This window comes from Patagioenas fasciata, chromosome 14, assembly GCF_037038585.1.
Source record: "Patagioenas fasciata isolate bPatFas1 chromosome 14, bPatFas1.hap1, whole genome shotgun sequence".
NCBI classification, from domain to species: Eukaryota; Metazoa; Chordata; class Aves; order Columbiformes; family Columbidae; genus Patagioenas; species Patagioenas fasciata.
In genome coordinates this window covers 14462424-14483643 of record NC_092533.1, presented here as the reverse complement: position 1 = coordinate 14483643, position 21220 = coordinate 14462424, and the positions used below count along the sequence as shown (strand labels likewise).

General features: G+C 37.2%; 1 protein-coding gene across 17 annotated transcripts in view; it reads right to left on the bottom strand.

Moving 5' to 3' along the window:
- TENM2 (teneurin transmembrane protein 2) overlaps window positions 1-21220 on the bottom strand; it is a 629416-nt gene that overhangs the window by 314115 nt on the left and 294081 nt on the right. For 2 of the 17 annotated variants that reach the window (XM_071814809.1, XM_071814810.1), the window contains exon 1: window positions 19243-19747. The exons of 14 other annotated variants lie outside the window; for them this stretch is intronic. In XM_071814809.1, the coding sequence (XP_071670910.1) occupies window positions 19243-19288 (46 nt within the window). In that variant the 5' untranslated portion in view covers window positions 19289-19747. Of the gene's footprint in view, window positions 1-3340; window positions 3365-19242; window positions 19748-21220 lie in introns of those variants that run through there. One more of the 17 variants, XM_071814812.1, reaches the window with a different exon arrangement.

Here is a 21220-nt window from a genome sequence, read left to right as displayed (position 1 = left end):
GTAAAGCTTCTGCTGTTCCAAAAGTTCATACCAAAACAGACGACATAAGAGATTCCAAAAATTACCACTGCTTCAGGTAAAGAAGAGATACATGAAAGAACAGCAGAAAGATATTCCCAAACCCTGTGTTCCTTTAGAAATTGGTATCATCACATAAAAGTCAACCAAACCTTTGTGAAACTACAGTAACAATAGGCATGGGACAGAAAGGAAGAATATCTGGTTTGCTGTACTCTAAGTTGTAGATGCCCAGAAAATATAAAATAAGAAGGCAGTTGAGCCTGAATGACAAGACTTGGGAAGCAGCATGGCTGGAAAAAAAATGAAAACATGAAAATAACAACACAGGTGGACACTGTAGAAATCTAACTGCAAAGGTCACTGAAACCGTGCATTCAGGATGGAGGCATGACTATGTATATACATCTCCCTGATTTATAGAAAAAAACACATGCAAACCCTATCATAAAAACATTTGAAGTTTATCAAACATGATGGAAAGCATTTGCCAGTCTTAGCTTAATCTGTCCAGATCTCTCCTCACCTGAAAGTAAGGGTATCATAACCAGTTCTCAAACGTAAGCACTTGAACGATTGTATGCAAACATACACATTACTAACGTAAATTGATGCACATAGAAAAACCTATATAGACAGAATCCTTTGGGGAAGGGAAGACTCTGGAGACAGAACAGCAGCAATTCAGGGTTCAAAAGTTAAAACTGTTTGAAATCATACTTGAGAACAATCCTAGAAGAATACAAGATTAATGGTTGCATACAACTTAAATACCTAATCACACTGAGAAGAATGTGGGAACTCTAAATATATACATACGTATGTGTGTGTGTGTATATATATATATACAAGCAAGCAAAGACCAATTTCTAATCTCCTCTTATACTGCTATCAAGGAAACTTTCAGGACTCCTTATCAAATAGTAAATATTCATATTCTCACCCTCACCGGTCCCTTGCTAACACTATTCCCTGCACAGGAAGTGAATAAACTGAACCCATGTAGGTCTTCATTTCCTCAGCTAAACGCTTCATAGTGCCTACTAAACATTTGGAGGCAGTCCAGGAATTACCAAATTATTTGAAAAACTTCACGCTGAAACAAATATTTTCTTTCTGAAAGATAAAAGTAAGCATAAAGCAAAACTAAAAATACTAAATTCTAAGTTGTACAAGTTGAAGAGTTGAGATACACTTGTATCTCAGTTCAGTCTGTATTTTAGAAGGAACTAGAACATTACTCAACAGACAAAGAAGAGCTATTAAGCATGCTAAATAATGGTAAAATGATAATTACACTGGAGACTCATCTTAATAAATGAGATGTGAAGGGGTCTTTATTATCCACCCATGTGCACGTAGAATTTAATTAGTTATCACCTACAAATGCTAATAGCAGACCTGCCAATCAATCTCCTACACACTAACTGAGGAAACTCCCCAAAATATCAGAAGTGAATGCTGAAGAACTCTTTGGTTAGAAAACAGTTAACCCAACAGCAGTATGGAGAGAAGGAATTCCTCCGAGAGCCTAAAGAAAGAGATGTTTTCATCTCATTACATCTACCTTCATAATTATAACAAACTCATCAGCGTCTAGATGAATACCACATATAATAATTTTCCTGCATATTTTCCTAAGCAGGAAACTTAACAAGATATAAATGCTACAGACTAATTTAGGCTATTTGCAGTTCTCGTCTCATCTTCAACTGAAATAAGAAGAAAACAAGTGTAGTTAAGCTAAAAATAACTAGACAGGACTCCTTATCAGATAGTAAATATTCATATTCTCACCCTCACCGGTCCCTTGCTAACACTATTTATTTATTTACTGTAATCTTTGCTCAGAGCCAGGTATGTAACAGGTTTACCCTTTTTAAAGGAAGGTAAATTTAGAACATGGTTAGAGTGTGGTCTTTAAATAACAAAATAATGCAAAATAACTAGAGAAGATGGTATACTTCTAATCTACCTAAATGGTTGCTTTCATTAGAACATTTTAAAATACATAAAAACAAAAGAGAAAAAGGTAAAACCAAACAACTACAAAAAACAAACAAAAAAATCTGAAAAGATTACCCCAAAGATTCATTTCACTTAGACTAATATAAAAACCAAACTAGAGGATTACATTGAGTTGAACAAATCAATCACATACGAAGTACAGTAATAATAATCTGGAAATTCCTATCCCACCCCGTGAAAGCGGAGCTCTGCCAGAAATACATTTCTTGGCAAGGAGCTGTGCCCACTAATTAGAGACTGAACCATTTGGGGAAAGTCACTCTGTGTCCTCAGGAATTGATACAGAGCTGTCCAAATCCACCTACCTCTCCAAAAGTGAAATTGTGTTGTTACACATATTGGCACAAAACGGGACCAGGCAATCGTGTCCAACGCGAATCAGTAGGATTACAGATGAACTGGGGGATAAAGGGTGGGTGTATGTACACATGCACAACACCTGCTTTGTATTCCCCCCAGAAAGGCAATATTTTTCTTCATTAACTGACTGTGCTGGAGAGCGTGCGAAGCTGCCAAACCTTTGCTTCCACAGCAGTGATGCTGCTCCATAGCTCCAGTTCAAGATCACTAAGGGAAGGAACAGCCTATCCCCTGAACACAGCCACTCTTCTTGACAGATACAGAAAAGGATATGAGTGACTATTCATCCACCGATTTGACACCAAACAAATTTCCTCTTTAACCTGAAACCTTTCAAATCTGTTTTTTTCACAATCTACCTAACAGCATCACTATGGAACTGCATTGAGTATAGACACGAGGGTTACCTCGAAGAGCGTTCCCGGCAATGACTTTCTGGAACACAGTTCTACGGTCCCTGCTTCCCATGCTCTAAAAGGATTTCCCTTCTAGAGAGTCAGTGCGCACCACTCCCGTTAGGACCACCAACTGCTCCCAAGTGCGGTACCCACGCTGACCCCATTATGAAGTCACCAGGGTGGGGGGAGCTCTGTTTCACCAGGCCTGAAAGTCTGGCCTGGTCAAGAAATAGTTCTTCAACACACAAAATGGACTGAAATCTCCTTTAACACTTAGTAAGCATACTAGGATTCTTCCAACTATGCATGAATTAACTGTACACTGAAGGAGAATCTGGCTTTCTTTTTTTACTTAGTAGCTTAACAAACTTCATATTTATGAAAGAAATATTCTAAAATGCCTTCCTGCCCTCAAATCACAAGCAGCATTAATAAATAACTCATGCTTGATAACGATGAGCAAACACAAATGGATAAGCATTTTTATTTTTTACACAAATATTAAAGACAATATACAGCTTTGCAAAGATACCTACTGTGGCTGAAGAGCTGAATTTGACCTGAAATAACAAGTTGAAATAACAGGTTGAAATTATTTGAGTACGAAGACTTCATTAACTTTGAAACAAACAAACCCCCAACAACAACAAAAAAACCCAATCCCAAACATATTAGCATAGCAGGTGTCTCATTATCCTTATTATCAGCATGCTTTCCATTGCCTGTGTGCCCTGACTGGTATGGTTGACAAGGCCATAAAAGAGAAGGGACAGGAAAAAAGAAAAAGAAGACAGAGGGAATATCTGAGAATATCATAAACCAACCCAAAGTGCTGACTCATACTGTAATCACGCAGCTGAAAACTAGGCCACTGCAGGGAGAGCGATGGAAAGCGAAAAACTCACTGCCTTCGGTAACATATTACATTTGTATTCCATAAAACAGCATACAAAGGAGGAGCCCAATTTTCAAGTGAAAGTCTTAACTGGCAAACCCTCTGGAAGGCAGTCCCAGGCTCAGCCCCGGGGCAGACGCCAGAGGATGGGGTAGCCGGAAGCCCTCTGGCCAGTCACCCCAACAAGGCGACCCTGGTCCCCCCTGCGCTGCTGCGGGGCCGGGCTGCAGATCCCCGGTCACTGACTCCCAGCACGGAGGGTACACTGGGGATACTACCTGCCCCCCGACTCCCGGGCTCTTTTTAGCTATTATTCTGTACTAATCAAGTAAAGCAGACTAATAACTTTCCTATTCAGACATAATTCATTATCCTTATTTACCCAAGGTGGAAAAATTTAGAAAGATTATTCCTTCCAGCCTTTTTAATTACCAAAATTCTACTTGCTTTAAAATACCATCATCTCCCTTGAGTATTCAGCAGAGCTGAAGATCACCATGGCAATAAGAAAATGGTGCCAATGTTATCTTGGCACTGACTGTCTACAGATCTCAGGAGACTTAGCACAGGAGAAAAATGAGCTCACGTAAATGCAGAAACTTGCTCTCTCTAATGATTTTAATATACCTTTTATTTTTGCTAATTTGATGTTAAAGAAGTTGAAAAAAAAAAGACAAAAACCTTAGAAGCATACATTTCACTAAACAGACAAACAAAATAGCTAATGAGTTTACTATTTCAAGGTGAAATTCACTTTATTTACACAGAAAAAGCACAAGGTCCTACAGTTAGCTGGAGAAGTGTGAAAGTGTTGCCAAAGCATTGGAGGAAAGAAAAACAACCCACGTGAAAACAGAGTTAAAAAAATAAATAGATTATAATTCTAGAGTCCTTCAGATCTTATATTGAGGCACATGATGAAGCTTTTCACCACAACATGCAGAAACCTGTACTTCTGCTGCCCAGTGAAACAATGCCCGTATTTGGGGTTTGTTTGACTCCCCCCCACTTCATTCCCTAAACTGGGTCAGGGAGACAAGGAATAGCTTTTATTAGGATTATATCAGTAATTGAATATATAATACAACACATTCACACAAAACCTGGTAGCAATACCCATGAAAAGTACTGCAATACTGCTCCCAACTTTTTAAATCAACCTTTCTGTAAAAAGCCAGTGCAGCACAGGAGGATCTCCTGATGGCCAAGTACCATACAGACAGCAGGGACAACGTCCTAAGCCACGCAGGTCAAGACATAAACAGCACCTTCCCTTCAATTTTACTGTAGTGCCACTACAACTACAGGTTTGTTATGTATCTTTTTTTCTTTTCATGGTATCAAACCAGCCACTGGTACCTTAAGCTCTTCTGTAGTCAACAAATAGGATAGAAGTGGAAAACAAACTATATATCATCCCAATGCCTATACACACAAAAAGACAACCTACTGAAAAGGTGCATTTGAATTTTCAGTGAAGAATGAAAAGGCTATATTGCAAACACCAAAAGAGGGATTTAACCCCACACAGTGATGAGTGGCTGAATTAGCAGACTTCAATGTGAAAAGAAAAGGCCAACTCCCTCAATTCTCATTTTATAAATCTGGTTTCTAATTTGCATGTACCACTATCTCCATATACACACAGAATAACTTCTTAAGTGGTTAATATAAACTTGCGCTGACATTTTTGTTAAGGAAGCAAATGGAGCACATCAGAATACTGTTTTACAATGCTGTACTAGTTGCAGCAGTACTTCTGTTTCAGATACATTTCGGGGGAGCAAGGAGAAAGATTATAGCGGGTGGTGGTGGAACCAGTGACGCTTCCACTTGCTGCATTCTGAGGGTGAGAACACTGGCATCAAATGTATCAAAGCCATAGGCTTTTACACAGTCAGAAGCATCTGGGATATTAGAATCTTCAATTTGAATCAGAGACTTGTTTCAATCAGTATCTCTTGTCTCTCTCACAAATGCCAGAGCTACCAGGGTACAAAATCATTCACAAATTAAACAATGTTTTAATTCAAAAAGCAGACATTCTGATGCAGATAGGCTTTATGTTAACGTAGATGAAAGGTTTTTTTTCATCAGAAGGCAGGGAAAGAATAAATATTAAAAAAACTCTTAGATGTGCCACCACACAAACTTGTTGATACCTGGAGAGCTCTAATTTAATATACATTGTACAAAACCTGCAGTTTAGTACAGGTTTGAAATAAAATGCCCAGATTACATAGAAAGTATTCCATTTTGCAACATTAAATTACTTCAGATGATCATGAGTAACACCAGTTCCACCAGCAAGGTCAAAAAAGCCTCACTGCTTATGCAAGCTCGGGAGAAAATCTTTAGCAAGAAATACAGTAAGTTGCACTTGGGATACATATGTCTGGCAAAGAGGACAATCCTAAAGTTAGCGTAATGAAAAATGTGATAGCATGTTGAAAATTATTGGATTTTGACACGAAAAAACATGAACAGAGACTGTTGTCCTTTGCTATGCCAGCCTCAACTATCTAAAAGGTCCAGTCGCACTGTCCAGCTCGCTTGCAATCAGGAGGACTACAGAACTATGGAGGGATGTTCAGCTGGTCACCGAGACACACAAAAAATCTCAAGAACTAAGCACTACTTCTCATTTAATAACAGAATTATAGATAGACAGGTTATTTTCTGCCCTCAAAACATAAGCATTTCAAATAAACATTCCTAGAAAATGTCTCTTGAACTCTCCAGAATGGAGTCTGAAACCGCAGAATGGTGCTTTGCAAACTGCTTGGGCCTCCCAACATTTGCTTAGCAGACATTTTCTGAAAAAGAAATATCTGCTGGATTACAGTTAGAACAAAGCTAATCCTGACTCAATTAAGCTTCTTGACTTTTCCCCCATGCGGTACGTCAGTATCAGAAAACTGAAAGAAAGAATTAATTACAGTTATTTTTAGATATTAACCTTTCAGTTCGCTTTCCTTCCCATAACAAGGCTCTGTCCTTCCCAAATTAGTTCTTCGAAGGAAGTTATTTTGGATGTGACCAAGACAAAACCTGTGATCCAAACAAGAACAGATCATCTTGCTTACCTTAAATGTCCTATTCAGACAAAATTACTCAAGCAAGTGCACATTCAAAAGGGCATAATCTAACTCTTTAAATATAAATGGATACTGTAGGTTATAGTCCTCTGTGCAGAGCATTCAGGCATTTTAGTTCTTGATTCTTCATTCAAACCCACACAACTGAAGCCATATTTTGAAATAGATTTTTTGCCATTTGAAATAAAGAACTGTCAAGTATCAGGAGTATAGAGAAAAATAATGTTAACTGTAGAAAGCTCTTCCTGGCAGTGAAAATTTATTTCATTTTAAAAGGACCAGACTACTTTTTTAGACTTCAATCTTCCTTTTGAGCCAAATTCAAGTAAAATAGAAGTGTTACTGGGTCCAGATAGGATCAAATTTCAATTCAAAAGAACAATTACTAAACAAAATCAATGATCTTCAATAGCCAGATATACTATTTTACTTTACTACATTATAAAAACTAGACTGCAACCTTTCTCCTAAATTATTAGCCCGGGGTTTAACACCTGACCACTAAACCTGCATGGAAGTTATTTCATTCATGACTATGCAATTCTTTACCTTCAATGTTTAGCTACTTTCACCTTCCCCAAGTATTTCTCCTTAAGCATTGCATTTTTGTTTTACAGATTAAAATGAAAATACTGCATGCTTTATTAGGTTCAGCTCTCTTATAATTACATTTGGTCTAAGACACCAGTGCTGCTTGTCCATGTATAATGCAGCTCTTTGGCACAAATGTTTTGCTTCCTTGCTGTTTTCTCCTCTACCTCTCTGGAACATGTCAAATATTTAAACAATATGATCTTGATGGCAGCTTAATGTTAGTATTTAATGTACAAGGTCAACTTTCCAATGCAAAAAGAAAGATGAGAAAATGAAATTGTTGTAAAGCTTTTAAAAAAAAGAGTTTAGATTTGATCACAAGGTATTTAAATAATAAAACTTCACATTAAAACAAACAAAACCACACACTCAAAAAACCATAAACCCACATCAGCACTTTCCAGTTTATAGTACATTCTAACCCAGCAGTTCAGAAGCACATAAACAAAAATATAGTAGTTTAAAGCAAAAAAGTTGTAATGATAAGCCTCCTGTAAACAAGTCCTTCTATTAGCTGTATCATTAACAAGCCATGGCATTGCAAAACACAATTCAGTACGAAATATGGGTTTAAAATTAAGACTTGGTTGCATGATAGGAAGTAATCAAACTGCATTATGTTCACTGGTGATGCATTGGTAGACTGGTGGCTGAACCACAGTTAGAGAGGCAAAACAGCATTGACCAAATGGAGTAAAGCTAAACAGCAGTTAGATAATTCATATATTTACCGATCACGACATCACCCAAAGAAATTTCGTCTGCAAACAGTCATGTTTCACTCTCCTTACTCTTTTGCGCAGGTACTACGGTTTGCACTGGTGCAATGCAGAATATCAAACCCTCCTTCCTCTTGTGATGGTCACCATGTACATCTCCTTCATTCACACAAAAGTATAAGCAAAAATCCCGTAACATCGCCCTTTTCTACAATTTTGTCACTAAAACTTCTCTTTTTCACAACGCCTGTATTGCCAAATCTTGTTTATTGACCTCCATTGATTGTATACTTGAGAGCACACAAATTAATTAGGAACTGTACCAGCACTGCTACTTACTTAGTAAAACGAAAATTCAATATGTTCTCAAAGGATGTAGAAAATTCTGAAGTTAATAGAAAATTCAAATAAATACACGTAATATATACTTCCTCATTACCATCCAGGCCCTGCTGATTAGAACAAAGATTCTGAGATTTAGTACAACAAAGTAATTTTCTAAAGTAAGCACGTTGCTCATAAGCAAGAAGAAAACTCTTAAAATATTCAGATCTTTATGTAAGTAGGCTGTAATTAGATTATTAACTCAACAATGCATGGATCATACCTTCCCACATATTTGTTCAGCGCTTAAGACAACCAGACCTTGACCTACAGAGACATACAGACTCTACCCAATAAATCAAGAGGATGATTTCAGCAGGGAAAAGAGTTTGCTGACAAATCAGTTGATTTGCTTCCAGTTTTAACACTGACACCCACTTATATAACATACTGTAAGGTATTTAAATTTCACTACTTCTTGTAGAAGACAACCTACCTGTTCTGCAATGAAGAAACTGGGTTACTGTTTCTTGATTTTGTATTTTAAGTGAGCAGATTACCTAGGTGCAACCCTTACAGCACAGGAGTTAAGGCTTTCTCTTGCCAACCTCCATAGGAAGGACGAGCAATTGTGATATTCCATTCTGCGAAGTAATGAACGCAGAAGGACAAGGAGCTACCCAGACCCTTTTCTCCCAGTATTACCAGTGAGAGAAAACAGATCTAAGTGCGTGCCCACATGTGAGCAAACACACTGTGTAACAACTGCAAACTTCACCAAGGGAACACTGCAAAGGGAAGTTCATTAATATTTATAGAGCTCTGGATCTCAAGTGCTTCTGTAAAGACCTCTCTCTTTTGCTTGCTTGGGTTCTGTCATCAAACATGCGGGAGACATAAATAAAGACAGGTAGGATATAAAAATCTACTTGCATGACTATTACTGATTGTGCCTTAAGTAGTCCATTTCTTGTCTAGCAGATCCTTCTCTAGCCCTTCTTACTACTCACACACGAGATCCTATCTGTTAATGATAAAGAGAACCACTGTATTTATAGGCAACACTATGGCAGAACCAAACACAATCATCAAAAAAACCCTAAGAAAATCCAGTTACGAAGACTGATGTCCTAAATAAACAAATAAAGTAACTGCCTTGAACAATGCTAACTTTTGTCTTTATTTAAAAAGAAAAGTATTAGCTAGAAACACTTCATGAATCAAACTAATCCCAACTCAATATGGTACACACATTATTATATCAGATACTGTTTATCTCAAAAGTTACACTGACAAGTCTCTCTCAACTTATCTTGCAGTATCAGTTGGAAATCTTCCCCTTTTGATCCTGTTCTGAAATCAGAAGCAAGTTGCCTCAAGCATTTGGAATTCAGCTGTCAAATAAATCTCCATGAAACGATCGAAAAAAAATAATCATGGCAGGTGCTGAAAAAGTCACACACTGGCCTCATACGCTACTGAAGGCAGACAGAACCTCTCTACGTGACTTTTTCTAACCTCACCTGATTTCTATTAATGCTTCCCATTCACTTCTACTGTAAACTTCTAAGACATCATTTCTCTAGTAAGATGTACTATCACTGGAGATATATATTTATACAGACCAAACCAAGCAACTACCATTCCACGTACAAAAGTTTCACTTCCGCCACTTAGACCACTTTGGTTTCCTCCCATTTCTTTACATTTTGGTTTACACTTTTCACACTGTACATTTATGAGGAAAGTGATAATATGCTTTCACATTTTTGGAAACCAATCAGAATATTACAGTATCAATGCAATTAAACAATGAAAAATACAATAATCTTGACTGAAGAGGTATTTCAATATACCTCTTGGCATAATGGTAATAACTGAAAACATTCCAGACTGCAGCCTCCTTGGGACCTGCTTATTTAGCAACTTATTAATTTCTACTCTATTTACAAAGTGTAGGTAATAAAGGAAATCTCAGGGGTTTATGGTGTTTCTTTGGGGGCGGTGAGTCTGGTTGAAGCCACTCTCCCCTGCATTAAGGAAAAGACTCTACTGAATGATAAAGGACTCACTTTTACGCTATTACAGGAGATGAACTGCATTAACCCCTGCCCTTCCCCATTGTACTCACTGCCCACTGGAAACAACAACAGAATTACTAAAATCCCACACTCTCTAATGGGATGGTAATAGGATTCAGAGGCCATTAGGGTAAAGGCAATTCATATTTTATAGTTTAATAAGCTCTTGCTGAAGATGCTGGATCCCTCTTCAAAGCCAACAATTACTGATTTAGTATTAACAAATCCACAACAACTGTCAAGCCTGCAGAATGCATTCGAGATGAAGTCAGCAGCTTATGGTGACAGACTTTAAAATGTGTGTAGAAAAATTAAACCACTTAAATTGAAATAATTTTTAATTTTACAGTGATACCGGTTATTACTGTCATTTCAGACTTCTTTACATCCAAACGTCATGGTTACTCAAGTTTGCACATAATGCCCTCAGAGTTCTGTGGTGTTTAGTTCAGAAGGTTAGCACTTCTGTTCTGTTCTTCTAAGCACAAAGAAATAAAACAGTAAACACAGAACTAGCAAAGACCAATTGAGTCATGAAATCAAGTTCTCCACAATGAGAACCACAGAGAGAATTTATTAATATGATGATTACCTATAAATTGATTGTCTACTCGGCTGTAGATTCAAAAGAACCCATCGTTGTCCAACAGCATGCCTTGAAGTATAGGGTGTACTCTTCAAGACAATTTTGAAGCATAGCTTCCAGGCAAATTAACAGAAATAACTAGAAGCCAAGTAAAAGGGGAACTGATGACCTAACTAATTCTAGGACGGTTCCTGTCCTACTGATATTTTACAAAACAAAACTTAACTACAACATGAGCAGAAGATACTGAATGCCACATGAATGCCCTCTTTGAAGAGAAAAAGAACATACAAACCGATAATTTCCAAGGATATATGGATGAATTTAACAGCCTAAGTACAATATTTATACAACAATATATATGCCACGGTTACTCAGAATCAGATTTTTTTTTCAAGTTTAGGCAGCGTGGTTAAGCAGCAACTACAAACCTCTTCAAAAATACTAAAAGCCTTGTGTAACCACAGCGGTGTAAAGAAAGTGCTCAAGCTACAATGGTACATGTTTCCAGGTACATATGCCTTAAAAAGACCTATGTTGCAGCATGATCATTTATCAAATTCAACAAACATCTGTGTGCTATGGATGCATACCACCCAGTTCCACATTTTAAGACCTACTGCGTTTTCTTTTTGAAGTAAAGGCGAAAAACATTTGCTCAGTGGTTGATTAACTAATGTTTTGTGAACATGAGTAAGTTTTAGAGGTGTTTTGTCTTCTTCTCAGATCTTTCTTACAAAATGAGGAAAAAGATGATGTTAGTAAAAACAAAGAAATAAAACCCCACAATCCAGACATTACTGAAACCTAACACACCCAGCAGATGCCATCACGGAACCACCGCTACGAATCAACACATAACTGAACTGGTGCTAGCAAAATGCCATCAGATTAATAAAGCTTATTATTTCTGCATTCACTGCAGTGGACTCAGACTCTAGTATCTTTTTGGTTTCATAAAAAAAGAAAATCTGTTCCATAATGTAATGAAACAGTTTATCATTCTCCTCCAGAAAGGATGAAAACATAAAACAATGTACTCGTGTATGTTCCAGAATCTGTAAACCTATTAACACATCTACTTTTCATTTGGTTAACTCACATATTTTTATTGTTCAGAACAGTCTAAGTTGCTTTTTTTTTCCAATATAGAATTCAAAATTCTGCACCCAAACCACAATAGTTGTGAATCAAATAAAGATTCAAACCCATACACACCCTGCTTGCTTGTCCTAAGGCTGATCTTGAAAGGACGGGTTTGGTGTTAACCTGTGCTTCACCTGTAACACCCCTTCTTACCTTTCTCTACTATTCTTTAGCATAGAGTTACAGCGCTTTAATTTTGATGTTAGATCTATCAAGAAAAAAAACAATAGAAGCACAAAGCTCCTTCTTAATTGCAGCATAAATTAGAATTCGAATCAATTCCATCAGAGATAAAAGCTCTACATCTGCTAATTGTTTCCCCCCTCGCTCCGCAAGAAAAAGGGTAAGTCATGGAATATTTAGAAAAAATCCCAAACTTGCAGCTTCTAGTAAGAAACTATCAAAATAGTTTTCAAAAATAAACCAGAACCTTCAAATGTAAGTGATTGGTTCGTTCAGAAGATTTCATTTTAGGAGGTAGTAAACAAGGATAAAACAATTAATTTGTTAAGGCTGGCCAAGGCTAACTGGGCAAACATGAAATAAAATGTGTTTCCTGCACTGTAGTCCTGATTTGCTTAGCATTTGACATATGCTGTCTCAAAAGACCATTTCAATTTTTATTTCAGTCATTCTAAAAAATCCTCTCCAAAAAGGTAGTAAGGAGATGCAATATAATGAACTATAATACAATAATCATGGTTTGGATTTCTGTCAAGTTTCTTAGGATGTAAATGAGAGCTTATCAGGAATTTGCCCAAAACAAATAATTTACACTCATTTCCGCAACAAGACAGACATGATTCTCTTTCATTCAGCTCTTTGTTAACTCTGATTAATTACTTCACTTCCAAATTACATTAGAAACTTATTCATCTTTTCCAGGTAGCAACAACTGATACACTGCATCTCAAAGTCTCATATTAGAAAACTCAACATCTGCCCATTCCTTACATTCTACTGACCTCTAGAGACTGTATGTATATATGTATAGATCATATACATTATTTATGTGCATGTACACATAGCAGAGAGATGTCACGATAGACTGACTTTCGGGAAATCTGTATGTACTATTTGATGTCACAGTTTTTACCCTGATCAGGAATTGTTCTTCGAAACATTTTTCCCTGTGTTTAGCTCTAGACCCGAAGAAGAATCTCGTGTTATTTTTTCCCCTTTCTGTGTCTTTCCAACCCAAACACAGCACAGCCACCTTTATCTGTTATGTACAGAATTAAGCTACGAGTATGAATATCAATATAAATATTGAGATAATCCAAGTTTCATTTAAGCATGAATAAGCAGGAAGGGAGCACCACAGAAGCAGAATCTCCTAGTTAGAGAAAAGTAGTTATTCTTGTACGTAGGGAGAGAAGACAAGTCTCTTACAATGCGATATCGACACTTCTTCCCCCCACCAAATGATACCAGCTTGCAGCAGCTCCCTGGTCTCCATTTTGCTGCCAGGGAAGCAACTGTACAAAAGCCTGGGTGGGTTTGACATTTAGACCAAACAGAAAGGGCTGAACGAGTTGAATTTGTCAACTAAAACCTATTCAAACTAGACATTAATCCAATAATAAAGAGAAACGAGGGGGAAGGAAGACCGTGTTGCTCCCTAACAATGTTAGAATAACTGACATTGTTATGAGCCATTACTTGGCAATACTGTGTGGTCCAGTGTAACAAAAAACACTACCAAAAATATATACAAAATTAACATATGAAATTGTATTAAGTTTCATATCAAAATGCCCAGAAAACATACAAAGGGTTTTCTAAGAGTGCTAATGTTTTAGAGAGAAGGACCACTCTTAAGATACTTTCATATGACTTTATCCTCTGGAATCTCACAAAGATAAGCTTAGGAGAACAATCTGAAAAAAATGTCCAACTTCCAAAAGCTTCAGCTGAAAAGGTTTGTGTGTTGTTGGTTTTTTATTTGGTTGGTTGGGCGTTTGGGGGGGGTCTTATTTGGTTGTTTTTGTTTTTAAATAACTTTGGGTGTAGGAGAATAAAGCTTTATAATTCCACATTTTACATTGGCATAATCATATTGCACACCATAACAGAATATAAATTCTATTTGATCTGGAATCAGCGATGACCTACAGATTGACTTTTGTTAAATCAATATAAGCTATAGATAGCAACTGAACTCTCTCTTTCCAAAAATGTGCGCATAAAGATAGAGTAAGAACTGTGTTAGCTTTATTGTGTAAAATATATTTAGCTAAAATAGAACTTACATTCACTACTTCAAGTTACTCGGGAGTTACTTCAGCATAAATTACCAAAATATATATATCCGTGTCTTTAGAAGTATTAAGATAAAATAACTTCATTGCCAAATCCTATTTCTATTTTTTGTGGGTTTTTTTTTAATATTTTTTCACCTTATATCAAATGTTAATGAAACTAACACAGCGATGGAACAAATGCATATAAATGCATTTGAAGGAAGCTTCCCAAATAAGTCATTAAATTATTGTAATCTGCAATACATTTTTCCGTGTACACATCACAGCTTTATATTTCAATAACCTACTGCAAACCCCTCGACATCCATTCCTCCTGTATGCCAGTAATGAGAAATTAGCTATGTATTTTTAAATTTGAAAATGGACTTAAATTAAAATACATAGATTCAGATTTGTGTGTTTGTTTATACTTACATAAGCATCCATAGACCAACCTAGAAATACAATACTGCTACTGAGAAATGTGGTACTAGACTCAATTGTAGCCAAAATTATTTACCCTATTCAGCTATCCTGGGCTTTTCACAGTGTACTCATTCCACTATACAAGTACGCTTGCTTTTCTCTTCACGACTTTGAGGACTGAGAAATACAAAGATAAAAGTTTATTCCTTAGGGCTATATTGTGTCATAAGCCTTTAAACTAAATTTGCCAATGTTTTCAACAGGGAATTCTCTTTAGAAACTGATGACATATTACGATCTTTTAAACTAAATTACATACGATTTCATTGAACTGACAAGTCTGAAAGTAAACCGAAGTAGGGAAGGTAAAAGAACATAATTCTGGTAATATTCTCTCACTGGTGACAGTCAGGCTTATTTTTCTTGAATGACACAGAACTGTAAAACATGTAAAAGTGCTCAAGAACCTTTTTGGCCATGCCCAGCTGAGATGCACAACGTTCAATCGCTAATTGTCTCCAAAGTCCGAGAAACTTCTAAGTTTGAGGGGGAAGGGAAAAAAAAAATAAATCACAAAAAACCCCTACACATGACTATTCAATAAATATACATCTCATTAACGTTGCCCAAACAATACTAAGGAAACTCAGGAATATTTCACTTCTTCCACATATAAAGTACTGAAACCATTTTCTGAAGGTTAAGGAATTACCTTAGTATGTACAAAGTTGTGTGTATTCACAAATACAATAATAAATTAAAGCAGCAGAACATTAAAGAAAAACCCTACTGGCAATAACAAATGTGAAGGCAGGGGGTGGGGAGGGGGTAGGGAAATCAACCTAAAGCTTGTCAGACTAAACAAATTTTGGCACACACACCTCCAATACCCCATAAAAATACTAAAACCAAACAACAACAAATAATCTACAATGCAAATGACATGGGAGCTGACAATAGAGCTCTGCCACTCCTTTTTCTATCTGTGTTTCTTTGCAATTATAAGCACAAGCTGAAATTTTCCTACAGACTAAGTACCAAACTAAATAAAGCCTTTCTGCTATATGTTACAAAAATCCAGTGCAATATAGTCATTTTAATTCTAAAAATGTAAATCTCTTCTCTAAAAGGTCTTAAGTTAATTATTGTCTTTCCTTTTTTAAGGTACACATAGGTAGAAACCATCTGAATGCAGAGAGATCACTTTTCTTATTATGACTAGCCTAAGTTCTGCATGCTTATCCCACTTCACGTGAAAAGCTAGGATTGAAAACCCAGCACAACACACATCACTGTTTTGAATTTGAAATCAGTCACGGCTGATTATCATCTCCAAAAATAAATATTCCCACAGATAGAGGTCAGTGGTTGCCTGAAATTGCATCAGTTAGCGCCTGTATACCAGAATCCTCCGCTCCTTTGGGACTGCTTTATCATTTTATCAGATTAATAAGGCAGTAGTTTTAGCACAGGCCCATCGCAGTTTTCCATCCACGCATTTGCCATTAGTTACTCTACAACTCATTGATCTGAGACCTATCACAGGATTGCTCTCAGAATTTAAGCACGTAAGAAGATAGTAACGCATAACTGTTCATAGCTAGGGAAAAAAACCCATACAAATTAGGAAAGAGGGTGCTTTTCGCTTTTAATTATGTTACGTGCTGACCCAGTAAGCTCCTTCTCTTCTCAAAAGACGGCAACTTTACTGTATTGGAATTCTAATGTTGAGGTTGCATGCATTCTATTTTCTTGACTTACAATTAAACATTTGAATTTTGTGGATGTATTAAAAAGCCAAAACAACCGCCAAACTTTTAGGGATACTCTTTCAGCCTTTCCTCTGAGAAAAACATGCACCTGAAACAATGTCAGTAGTGATACGATGTTAAAAGTGGCAACTAAAACCTTTAAAAAAAGACAGTGTGCCTCATTTCAGAGCGCGCACCGCTTCAGATTTTCAGACTGAATAGAACCAAGGATGACAATGTAAAAAATTATTGATCTCGTATTATTAAACTACAAACAGCTTGTATAATCATTTGCCTTGAGTTCTTAATGTGGCTTCTGTAATCTCACCGCATTTCTTTTCCTCTATCAAGTAATCTTTACTTTGCTCTCCAGCAACATCTACTGGAACATCAGTAAAATGCTGCTATTTATATTAATCACCCATTTAACATCTAGTAGGGCAGAGTTAGCAAATGCCAAAAGGACAGATAAACGATCTGCAATTCAGATCCTGCGTTCTGGGCTCAGGCAGATTAAGTTAGCTCATCTTCAACCTTATAGTTTTCTGCCATTTCAAAAGGAACAAATTCTTTATGAGTAATTCGTATCAGAAGTCATCTACCATTTACACTTAGATGTACTTTATTTAAGTCACGAAATATCATTTAAAACACCACATTACACCCAGATCCTTCCATTTTTGTCAGACAAATTACTCTTAATTTCAGATTGATCCAGCATGTGCTTAAACAGATCTGAAGCATAAAAGGAGCTTGGAAGAACATACAGAAACACTCCTAAAGGTGAAAGAGAGGTGCGACAGCAACTCCAATGACAAATAATAAACAAGTCCAGCAAAACTAGAGTTAAAAAGTAAAAATATCCGCCAGAAATCGGTGAAATATTCACAAATTCTTTCGTCCAAGTCCTCAGAAAAAAAAAAAAAACACAACATAAAAATCTGTCCCTTTCTATGAAGGTGAATACGTGTGATTAACTATCACTGAAGATAGAAGTAGTACCGGGGTGAGGTCCCTCTGTCCCGATGGGAGACGAGGCTTCCCTGGGGGCTCGATCCCACCCCGCTGCGCGGTGCCTTGTCCCTGCCTATCTTGTGAGATCGGCCACCGCCAACGTCCACAGAAAGCACAGCCGCTGAGTTTTGCGAGGTACGTAGCACTGCGCATTCGTACGCCTGCATGCGGGATCGAGCCATCAGGGGAAACTTGCATAAAGACAAAAGTTCTCAAGTAAACATTTTAATTTCTAGCAGCAGCGCGCTCATTTGTAGGTCTGCCATGCTAAAAATCTACCTATCAACCAATGTTTACTCTGGCAGCTTATGAAGTTAGCTCTGCTTTCAGAGCCAGTTAATTAGTACTCTGCTTTTACAAATGACTCTGATCATTGCAATATTATTTGCTTTGTTTTAAATCCATAATAATGGTCTCACTGTCTTGACTGCTAGTTCACTTTCCTGCACGACGATGAAATTCAGCACATCGCTGCTGCTCAGAATCCCTGCCTTCTCTTTCGAGCCTTAGTTTGCTCGTACAGAGAACAACTGTGAAATATAAGCACAGAAATGCAGGGAGAGGAAAAAACCAGCATCGGAGCCAGGCAAGACCAGAGCCAGAAGTCCCAATAGCTAAATATCCCAGTTGTTTATAAAAAGCACCTACCGTCATGCAACATTTAAAAAAGTAATTAAAATTATTTTTGTCTTGGGCATCCCTGTGGAGTTTCAATGTATTTTTATAGAGAATAAAAGGGCATGTTTCCCCAAACCACAAACTCTTTGAGCTATATCATTTTATATTATCACAAGACTTAAGTTCACAGGCTTTGCCTGATAAATTAGCTCCTCTCAATAACTGTTAAACAGAAAGCCCTTTATTGTAATCCAAGTGCACTTGTGGACAGCACTTTCAGAGTTAACTCCATTTGACAACTGACATAAATCCATTATTCTAATTTGGTGATTGCTTTACTGAACACAGATGCAGTTTATGAGTTTTAGTCACGTATTTCATTCAGGATGCTACTTAATCTCAATTTACAAAACATAAACACGAAATAGGTTTTACAGAATGTCTAAAAGGGTATAGCTATTCATCCGATGAAATGCCAGGCAAACAAACCATATTCACCTGGACCTAAACTCAATTCTAGATTTTACCTTACTAAATAAATAGTAAATAAGTACAATTTATTCGTATTTCAGCTGTTGCAACAAGACTGCAGAATACCAGCCTCCTTGAGGGTTATAAGGCTCAAAAGCTTTTCATATACCGAGATTTAAGCACTGAATTTAACCTTAAGCAAAGTCCAGCCTTCACAAAAGCTGGTTCTCTGATTTATTTTGATACACAGAAAGAAAAGAGGGAGAAGCAATAATTCAGTGTGAATACAGCATCTTCACAAACCCATTTCTAATTCAATTTATAGCACATACTTTACGTCTTAAACAAAAGGAATCTGGTACAACACCGACGCTGCCTCTTGCTGCAGTTGCTGCCTCAGTTACAGAACGCTGAAAATCTACCGCTCTGACCAAGCCACTCCATAAAACATTCGGATTCAGGCGCTTCTTACCTGCCTCAGTTGAAGGCTTCCTTCCCTTGTTAGCAGTATGAAGCATCCTCTAGCCTTCCCAATCCTCACCACCAGCCTCAAATTGCACAGCTAAGTCCCGTTTTTGCAAGAAAATGCTTATTGAAAATGCTTAGTTTTTGTTGTCCCTTTTAAGTCCCTCCTGCGGGAAAGAGCAGGGGAGCGATGTGACGCCACCTTTTAATCTTTTGCAAGAGTGAAAAGGCAGAAAAGGAGCGCTCGATCAAACTGAGCTTCACACATGACTAAAACTCGCCTGAGAGGCTGCAAGCTCTGGCTAAAGCACCACTAGGCGTAAGTGTAAGAACAGAGAAGAGGGGAGAGTCAATGAAATGTGACAACGTATGTGCATCAAAGACGGGAAAAGAGGGAGAGAACAATGAGAGAGGGATTGAGACAGCAATGAGAGAAAGAATGAGAATGGGAGGAAGAATAAGCATGAAGAAAAGACAGGAGAGTTCTGAAGCAAAGAATTCGCAGAATAAAGCCAAAGTGTCTGGCAGCTTCTGTTTTTATCTCAGTGAGCATGACATACTGCCTCTCTCATTTAGCAACACATTCTTGTCTCTTCCAGGTTTGAAAACTGAGATAATCACAATGTGTGCCTGTTTGCGCCTGACTGGCATACTTGTGTGCAGTATACCTGAGATTCCACCCCCCACACACCTTCTAAAGATGCATTTATGTACAATTAACTTCATATATTCATTAAGAAAGACACCCTCCCCACCGCTCAAAACCAGGAGCTGCTAATTTATAAATCAATTTACAATATAGTTTAACTGGCAGATGGAATTCTACTTATAACTACTAACAAACTGCCGCTGATCAACAAATGACTGAACAAATGTTTAATGTTGATAACTGAGTTTTCATAGCGACAAAACATATTAGAATTGATAAATCTGTGTTTTAAAAAAGATGTATTACACTTTCTTCCATTTATCTTGTTATTTATATATGAAGTTACACCAAGTAGTACTAGAAGAAAAAATGTGATCCAGAACTAACAGTTTTGAAGGAATCCATCAGAGATATGATTAGATTTAAAAAAAAAAAAAAAAACAAACGCAATTACAAGCTAAAAACTAAATTTGAAATTTAATTATGAATTCCTACTCATGTAAAAAGGACCACACACTAAGTCCCCATAGAAGTAGGGCTCATTTTCATGCTAGAGGGTGGGGGTTTGTTCTTTTGTTCTGTTGGTGTTTTTTTCTCACTATATATACCACTTGTAACATGAGGAAAGCTGCTGTAAGTTGCTTTGTTTATACCTTTTACCTTTCGAAGGTAAAGGCAAATAGGCTGTTAGCCATCTGGCAATCAGTCTGCTGGCCAAAAAGCATAATACTTGTCTGCAGAACCAACCCATGCCCACAATCAGACTTGGCTGTTACTCGGAGATGCAAGGTTAAGAGGGCAGCGGAAATGTAAGTGAATCTGAAAATAAATAAATATTTTCTCTTTGCAGCAGCATCCTATTTGGGCCTTCCCTTAGATCCCAGCATCTCAATTCTATTAAGGGAAAGTAAGGACTACATCAGTGACATAGGATTCTGGCAATCTGGATCTAGATCTCAGCTGGGTAGCATCAGACTTCTGTATTAGCTCAGGCAACTCACACAGGGCTACATTCAGGCATCTGTACCTTATGGCACCTAGCTAGTTTAGAAGAAATGTTCTAGCAGCTCTACACAACTTGCTGTCCTCTTTGGTAAGGATTTCCCAGTTCCAGAGAGGAGGTTATGAAGATTCACAAATGATTACCACAGAATCAGAGGCCAATTTCAACACTGAGTACTTAGATATCATTATTGTACCACAAATGTTACAAGAATTGATGTTTTTCTATGAATGTTAACCTCCACAATCTCACCACAAACCATCATATTAAGCTTTGGGCAGAAGGAATACAGTTTTCATATTTGTAAAGTAAAACTTGAAGAATCATGGCATG